Here is a 9051-nt window from a genome sequence, read left to right on the forward strand (position 1 = left end):
CATCCCTCCCCCTCCCGCAGCCATGACCCTGCCCGCCCCGTGGGGCGCAGAGCAGCAGCTGGAGGAGATGATGGAGCTGACGGCGCAGAACCTGCCCAGGCTGGAGGTGACCCAGTCATACACCATCCTGAGGGAGCTGGGCAGCGGCTCCTATGGCCACGTGCTGCTGGCCGTGCACCAGCGGCAAGGTAGGGCCTGGGCTGCCCCGGGGGGGGGGGCAGTCTGTGTCCATGTGGCCCCACCTCCCACAGAACCCACTGCTCCTGTTCCCCCAGGAGCGCCAGCACTGAGCCCACCCCCTGATGGGCACCGGCTGGGGAGGGGGAGCCCTGTCCAGGGCCAGGCATGGAGCACTGAGCCCCTCTGCCCCCCGACTCCACACCTGGTTAGCTGCTGGGCCCTGGGATCCTACAGCCTGACAGCCCTTGGCCCCACAGAGCAGCGTGGGGTGGCAGGGGGCTGATCCATGGGAGGGGTGTGGAGAATATGTGGGTCTGATCCAGCATAGGGGAGGGGGTATGATCTGGCGGGGGGGGGGCAGCAGCCTTGACTTCTCCGCACGTCCCTCCCCCCCAGGCAGGCCGATGGCGTTGAAGTTCATCGAGAAGCGGGACACTGAGCTGCGGGACTTCCTGAGCGAGTACTGCATCTCGCTGAGCCTGGCCGCCCACCCCTGCATTGCCAGCGCCCTGGGCATCGCCTTCCAGACCGAGCACCACTATGTCTTCGCGCAGGACCTCGCCCCTGCCAGGGACCTCTTCTCCCTGCTGCAGCCACAGGTACTATGAGCCAGAGTCTCCGATGTAGCCACACTGAGGACGGGCATGGGACATGGGCCTGTCCCCTTTAGGGGACGCCCCACCCGGCCTTAGGACGGGGACTGGCTGGCTCAAGGGGTGGGGATTGGGACATGGGACCTTTCCCCTCTGTTGGGCACCAACTCAGATCCAGCCCCAAGGCAGGCACAGGGAATGGGACAGGAGGCCTTTCCCCGTTGGGGATGGCGGGGGGTGGCTCCCATCCGCCCAGGGCAGGGACTGGCTGGCCCTGAGGTGGGCAGTGGGACCCAGAGTCCTTCCCCTCCAGGGCACTGTGTGTAACCTCTCTCCCCCGTGCTGAGGGATGATTTAATTGGGGATTGGTCCTGCTTTTGAGCAGGGGGTTGGACTAGATGACCTCCTGAGGTCCCTTCCAACCCTGATATTCTATGATTCTATGATTCCCTAGGTGGGGTTCGGGCTCGCAGAGCTGCATGTCAAGCGCTGTGCTCTGCAGCTCGCCAGCGCCCTCGAGTTCATGGGGGCCAAGGGGCTGGTTCACCGCGATGTCAAGCCTGAGAACGTGCTGCTGCTCGACCTTGAGTGCCGGCGTGTCAAACTGACCGACTTTGGGCTGAGCTGCCCGCAGGGCACTGCCATCGAGGCCCTGCCTGAGAACCTGCCCTACACGGCACCCGAGCTGTGCCTCCTGGGGCCCTCGGCCCGCCTGCCGGCCCAGCCTAGCCTGGACGCCTGGGCCCTGGGCGTGCTGCTCTTCTGCGTGCTGACTGGCTTCTTCCCCTGGCACACGGCCGCCGACCGGCACTACCGGGACTTTGAGCGCTGGCATCGCAGCCCCCGCGTCCGCCCGCGCCCACCCCGCTGGGGGCGCTTCACCTATGAGGCCCAGGAGATGCTGCGAGGGCTGCTGACCCCTGACCCCAGCCAGCGCAGCCCAGCCAGCATTGCCATGGCCCACATCAAGTGCCCCTGGCTGGAACCCAAGGAGCCGGGCGCTGCCCGTGGAGGCAGGACTCTGCGGGGGAGTAGCCATTGCCGCTGAGCCCAGCCTCATGGGCACTGCCGCCAGGCACAGGCACCCGCCACGGCCAAGGGGCCGCAGGGACCAAGGACTTGCAGGACACATTGCTTAGCAGGGACCATGGCCAGAGGCTGGTGCTGGGGGCCAGGCCTGGGGGATTGCAGAGATGGCAGGGGGACGGGGGGAGGGAATAAAAGCACAATCCTAACACTAGCGGCTCGGAGCTTCCTTCAGCATACCAGAGCAATAGGTCCACCTGCCTGACACCGTCCCCCACGACCCACAAAGCCCCAGATCAGACCCACGGCCCATTCCCACTCCTCAGTCACTGCTTTCGTCCGACAGGCCCCAGGTTGATGTTATTGGCCCCAACCACCATGGACTCTCTGAGCTGGGCCAGCTGCCCACGATGGGAATGTATGGGCAGGAGGGCAGGAACTGAGCCCCATGGCTGTATAGGGCAGGAGGGCAGGGACTTGCAGTGGAGGTGCATGAGGTGAGGGGAGGGACTGAGACTCCCCATGGTGGGGCTGCATGAGCAGTGGGGTCAGCCCCTGTGGTGGAGACTGTGAGGCGTGGGGGCTGAGCCCCACGGTGCACATCCCGTACAGGAACAGGGCTGGCTTTGCACCCTGTTTCCTGGCTGTGTTTCCAGCATGTGGCCTGTTGCTGACCCCAGATGCCAAAGGCCTCAAGACACGAACCTCCGCGCACAACTGTAATTGGAAACTGTCAACAAGTGGCCAAGGCACGCGGCCGCACACGGCCACTAAATATAACTGGGCTGGCAAGGGGGCTTCTGTACTGCAAATGGGTCCAAGACATGGTGGGGACCTCAGAGCTGGGGTAGCTGGAGGCTGCGGCTTGGGTTTGAAGGGCATCCAATCTATGCATGGGGTGGGGGGGAACCCAGCATCCAGTCTTTGCAGGGGGACCCAGCACCCAGTCTGTGCTGGGGGGGGGAACTCAGCACCCAGTCTCTGCATGGAGGGGTGTAGGGAGGGGAACGCAGCACCCAGGCTGTGCGCTGGTGAAATCAACAGGGCAGCAACATGCCTGACACTAAGCGAAGGGGGCTATCCAGACTCGGAGGACAGAGAATGAACTTTGGGGCTATGAGCAGAATGCCGAGAGACCCACTCTGTCCTGCACCTGGGCAGTGCGGGTACACTTTAGCCAGATTAGCCTGGGGAGGTGGGTTTAGGGCAGGCTCCAGACACCAGGTGTTGCTTTTGGTTTATGTGGCACCCTTCTGTTGCCACTGCCCTTCCTCACGGGCCTCTCTGGGACCAGAGTTCAGGGCGGGGCTGTCATGCAAGGGGCTGCAGCGGAACTGGGCACGCTGGTGTGTGCCCCGGTCCCATGGGGGCTGCAGCCCCAGCATTATGGGGTGTGCTCAATGGAGAGGGGGCAGCACACCACAGCAGGAGGTTTTCTAAGGGGCTCAGGCCCAGCTGTTCACCCACGAGGCAAACGTGGGCTTGTAAGCGGAGACTTTGGCAAACCAGTAAAGTGCCTGAAACCAGTATGGCTTCAAGGCAGCAGGCTCTAAACTGGCCATTCAACAGTCTCAGTTTAACCAAGGCTGGGGGGGGGGGGGAGTTGGGTGCCACAGAAAGGGCAGCTTGACCCCGCATCCTTCCTGATATGAATTGTGTTGAAGTTGCTGATACACGCATTTTAGAAGAGCAGGATGTGCCCCAGGAATCTCTACTGGGGCCTCAAGGCTGCAAACTCTGGAAAAACCCACCCCTGGTTAATCAATAATCAGAAGGAGCCTCTTTCTTGCCCATTGGAACTGCTTGCTTAACAAGTTTTCTTTAAGGGACATGTCATGCTATTACTCATGTCTAAATAAGGAGGGAAAGTTTGAGGTAGGGGGACTCTTTGGGACTGGACTCTCCCTCTGGAAGCATCTTGTGTTCCCCACCGGCAGACAGCAGACGGGCTGCCGCTGTGCCACTCGAGAGCCACACTCAGCTTTGGTAATGATCAAGGGTTGGGGGTGATTTCCTGGTGCGGATGTGTGTATAAGTGCTTGAGACTAAGTAAAGTTTAGCTTTAAGTGAAAGCCCTCTTGTGTTGTCCTGTTTGTGCCAGCCATTGATTGGTCGGCCCTGGCTGACACCACCTCGCACAGAGTAAAAGTTACCAAGAGCTTTGGGTTGAAAGAACCCCGGGTAACAGGCTGGCCTAGTGGCTGCCAGGCTGGAGGGATCAGGGAGCTGGCACCCAACTAAGCACCAGCAAGTCTGTCTGTGGCTGGAGGCAGCAGGGGGTAACATGGTGATGCCCAACCCTGGGCACCCCAAGAGCCATCCCAGGGGCCATGGTGGCCAGGCTGAGGTGGTGCCAGCGTGAGAGGGCCAAGTCCTGTCCTGAGCAGAAACCGTCTCAGAGACCGGGCGAGGGCAGGTGAACAGCAGGTGCCAGGGCACTGATGGGTGCCTGGTTAGGAGCAATGGGGAGCACCCAGTACTTAGGCTGCCCTACACCTTCCATTCTAAGAGTCCTTCCTTGTCGCCCCCTACCCTCATCGTTTGCTGCAGGCCTTTGCCATCTGGCACAGAAAGACCCTGGCTCCAGCAGTGCCTTTGCTGGCAGTGAAAATCCACCGGGCTTGGCCAAAATGCGTGTTAAAAATCCGTCATTTCCCATCTTTCGCCGGCGCAGGGAAAAGGGGGCCGCGGCCGAAATCATCACTGGCCATGAACCTTCTGAAGAGCTGGGCTCACGCCAAGGCCCTTGAAGCCGTGGCAGCAGCAACAAGCACGGCCCTGGGAGAGGGGCTGGGAGAGCCCCTAATGAGGGGGAGAGCCCTGAGAACCCCAAGTACCTGCCCCCACTCACAGCCCATCCCCAGCCAGCCTGGATAATGGTCTCCTGCTGCTGCCAGCTAGCGCAGTCAGTCCCGCAGCTCAGGCAGTCGCACTCCGTGCTGGGGGGCCAGAGCCCAGGCGCTGCTGAGGAAGCCTGGTGGGAGGCTCTTCAGGCCGCATTTAAATAAAGCCATTGTGCTTTAAGGCCCCAGGGAATGACACACAAGAGGCCATTCCCAGGACGTGCTGTGGGAAAGGCTGGCCCTGGCCTAGCTGCTGTCCCCCTGCTGCTGAAGCTGTGGGTCTCTGGGGCTGATACAGATTCATGCACCTGGGTGGTGGGGGTGGGAGGGGAGGGACGTCATTTGACCTCCTCAGACCCCTCCCTGTGTCTGCACTAAATGTCCCTGTTCAGAGACCGGTCCATGGGTGGTGCTGCTCGGCGCAGGGCTCCGTGGGCAGGTGGCGATGCAGAGCAGGGGTGAGCAGTAAGACAGAGCCATACATTTCAGGCTGCTCCCAGGGGAGCTGATTTCAGACAACACCCACTGAGCCTGGGGAACTCCCTGCCACCGGACTGGGTCGGGCCAGGCCTCAGCATGCAGCAAGCCTCTCTCTGGGTAACAGGGATGTCCAGGGGCCCACAAAAGGGGCAGTGCCCCCCCCACCATGGAGGGGATGGGAAGGCTCTGGCTGTGGGGGTTTGGGCATCTCAAACTCCCAGAGCCCTGGGCACAGTTCAGGACTCTGTATCCCCCCTCTCCTGTGGCACAGATGTGATGGCACTGGCTCTACCTGCATAACCACGGCTCTGCCCCATGGGGCCCAGTGCTTCCCTGCTGGGCAGTAGGTACCAATGCCCTGGCGTTTGGTGTTCATGTGGGGCGGGGCCCACAGGCTGCGGGGTTACACACAGCACCGTGGCAGCGGGATGCATTGGGCTCCCTGGCTGGCTGCATCCCAGCGAGATGGGCTGCCCCTTGGACCCCGTCACCCGCCCCAGGGCTGTTGACCCCCATCCCTGTTTACTGGGCCAGATTTACTGTCCCTCCAGGGAACACTGGCTAATCCCCCCGTCCCCGCCTTGAATTGGTGATTAAAGGGAAGCCAGGTGCAGAGCCAACACCCCGTGCCCTACACCTGCTCAGCTCCAGGCAGGTCTCTCCTACCAGCCCAGCCCAAACCACTTTTGTTTATCGCTGAAACATGTCACTATCTGCAGGCTCAAGGTGTGACAGCAAGAGAGCAGCCAAGGGACCCGGGGCTGCAGTGGGGAGCTGCCACAGCAGGTGCTGTGGGTCGGAAGTGAGGGGCATTGGCAGAGAACTTGAGGGGGAGTCCAGGGCTGGGATAGCAGGGGCTGTGGGTTGGGATTGAGGGGCACTGGCAGAGCTGCCTGGGGGGAAGCCCAGGACTAGCAGGGGCCAGGGAGCTGCGGGTTGGGATTGAGGGGCTCTGCGGGGGTCAGCCTACACCTCCCCCTTCCCCACTCTGTGCTCCCTGGCTGTGTAGTGTCCAGCTGAGTTGCAGCTCTGCAGCAGCCCCCTCCTCCCCCGCCCCCCAGCTCTGTACCAGCCATTTCTAATTCTGCTCCTGGCAGCAAGCCAGCCTCCCTGCTCAGCCCAATGGAGGTCTGGCCCTGGCACTGCCCATAAATCTCTGGCCATGTCCTGGATCTGCCAGCACCCAGCAGCACAGAGCCATGTATGTCATGGAATCCCACTGCACGTGGCTGGTTGAGTCCAGGGGACATAAGAGTGGCCATACTGGGTCAGATCAAAGGTCCCTCTAGCCCAGTATCCTGTCTTCCAACAGGTTTCAGAGTAGCAGCCGTGTTAGTCTGTATTCGCAAAAAGAAAAGGAGTACTTGTGGCACCTTAGAGACTAACCAATTTATTTGAGCATCAGCTTTCGTGAGCTACAGCTCACTTCATCGGATGCATTCAGTGGAAAATACAGTGAGGAGATTTATATACACACAGAACATGAAAAAATGGGTGTTATCATACACACTGTAAGGAGAGTGATCACTTAAGATGAGCTATTACCAGCAGGAGAGCTGGCGGGGTGGCGGGGGGGAACCTTTTGTAGTGGTAATCAAGGTGGGCCATTTCCAACAGTTAACAGGAACGTCAGAGGAGCAATGCGGAGTGGGGGTGGGGAAAATAAACATGGGAAAATAGTTTTACTTTGTGTATTGACACATCCACTCCTAGTCTCTATTCAAGCCTAAGTTAATTGTATCCAGTTTGCAAATTAATTCCAATTCAGCAGTCTCTCGTTGGAGTCTGTTTTTGAAGTCTTTTTGTTTTAATATTGCGACCTTTAGGTCTGAGATCGAGTGACCAGAGAGATTGAAGTGTTCTCTGACTGGTTTATGAATGTTATAATTCTCGACATCTGATTTGTGTCCATTTATTCTTTTACGTAGAGACTGTCCAGTTTGACCAATGTACATGGCAGAGGGGCATTGCTGGCACATGATGGCATATATCACATTGGTGGATGTGCAGGTGAACGAGCCTCTGATAGTGTGGCTGATGTGATTAGGCCCTATGATGGTGTCCCCTGAATAGATATGTGGGCACAGTTGGCAACGGGCTTTGTTGCAAGGATAGGTTCCTGGGTTAGTGGTTCTGTTGTGTGGTATGTGGTTGCTGGTGAGTATTTGCTTCAGGTTGCAGGGCTGTCTGTAGGCAAGGACTGGCCTGTCTCCCAAGATTTGTGAGAGTGTTGGGTCGTCCTTCAGGATAGGTTGTAGATCCTTGATGTTGCGTTGGAGGGGTTTTAGTTGGGGTGAAGGTGACGGCTAGTGGCGTTCTGTTATTTTCTTTGTTAGGCCTGTCCTGTAGTAGGTGACTTCTGGGATCTCTTCTGGCTCTATCAATCTGTTTCTTCACTTCTGCAGGTGGGTATTGTAGTTGTAAGAAAGCTTGACAGAGATCTTGTAGGTGTTTGTCTCTGTCTGAGGGGTTGGAGGAAATGCGGTTGTATCGCAGAGCTTGGCTGTAGACGATGGATCGTGTGGTGTGGTCAGGGTGAAAGCTGGAGGCATGTAGGTAGGAATAGCGGTGTCATAAATATAAAGGGAAGGGTAAACCCCTTTGAAATCCCTCCTGGCCAGGGGAAAGCTCCTCTCACCTGTAAAGGGTTAAGAAGCTAAAGGTAACCTCGCTGGCACCTGACCAAAATGACCAATGAGGAGACAAGATACTTTCAAAAGCTGGGAGGAGGGAGAGAAACAAAGGGTTTGGGTGTCTGTCTGTAGTCGTCTTGGCCGGGGACAGAACAGGAATGGAGTCTTAGAACTTTTAGTAAGTAATCTAGCTAGGTATGTGTTAGATTATGATTTCTTTAAATGGCTGAGAAAAGAATTGTGCTGAATAGAATAACTATTTCTATCTGTGTATCTTTTTTGTAACTTAAGGTTTTGCCTAGAGGGGTTCTCTATGTTTTTGAATCTAATTACCCTGTAAGATATATACCATCCTGATTTTACAGGGGGGATTTCTTTATTTCTATTTACTTCTATTTTTTATTAAAAGTCTTCTTGTAAAACACTGAATGCTTTTTCATTGTTCTCAGATCCAAGGGTTTGGGTCTGTGGTCACCTATGCAAATTGGTGAGGCTTTTTATCCAACATTTCCCAGGAAAGGGGGAGTGCAAGTGTTGGGAGGATTGTTCATTGTTCTTAAGATCCAAGGGTCTGGGTCTGTAGTCACCTAGGCAAATTGGTGAGGCTTTTTACCAAACCTTGTCCAGGAAGTGGGGTGCAAGGTTTTGGGGAGTATTTTGGGGGGAAGGACGCGTCCAAACAGCTCTTCCCCAGTAACCAGTATTAGTTTGGTGGTGGTAGCGGCCATTCCAAGGATAACGGGGGTAATATTTTGTACCTTGGGGAAGTTTTAACCTAAGCTGGTAAGGATAAGCTTAGGAGGTTTTCATGCAGGTCCCCACATCTGTACCCTAGAGTTCAGAGTGGGGGAGGAACCTTGACATGGTGGCAGCGGTGGGATTAACCTGAAATCATTTTGAGATCCAGTTGAGATTTTTTGAACTAGAAATACAGATTTTAAAAAGGAATTTTTAGGAAGTCCAGAAAGCAGCTTTGAAACTGAAAGCAGCTTGGTTTCTCTCTGCTTTGTGGCCAAGCAGAGACAAAAGGGGATTATCTTGTGAATTGCAGGTTTTCTTTGCCTAGAGGCAGGGTACTTAACTCCTGCAGGGAAATTCACAGTCTTCCAACCCAGAGGTTTTTTTTTTCTTTCTTTTCTTCCTAAAAGTAAATAGGGGGTGTGTGCTCTACCCATTTGCCTGGAGACAAAAGTGGCAGGGTTTTTTTTTAGGATTTTGATTTTTTTTTTGTTTTACAAGGAGCACAGGTTTGAAAAGAAATTTTTTTTCTTCTTTGGGCTGGGTAAGCAGGTTTCC

At 56.5% G+C, this 9051-nt stretch overlaps 1 protein-coding gene across 1 annotated transcript; it reads left to right on the forward strand.

The window, feature by feature from the left end:
• Positions 1-1958, forward strand: LOC311511830 (serine/threonine-protein kinase SBK2-like). The gene is made up of 3 exons (XM_084612716.1): positions 1-188; positions 577-779; positions 1228-1958. The coding sequence occupies exons 1-3, from the start codon at positions 23-25 to the stop codon at positions 1819-1821; spliced, it is 963 nt and encodes a 320-aa protein (XP_084468842.1). The 5' UTR covers positions 1-22; the 3' UTR covers positions 1822-1958.
• The last annotated feature ends 7093 nt before the right edge of the window (positions 1959-9051 follow it).

The sequence above is a fragment of the Lepidochelys olivacea genome (assembly GCF_965140295.1).
Source record: "Lepidochelys olivacea isolate rLepOli2 genome assembly, chromosome: 23".
Taxonomy (NCBI): Eukaryota; Metazoa; Chordata; order Testudines; family Cheloniidae; genus Lepidochelys; species Lepidochelys olivacea.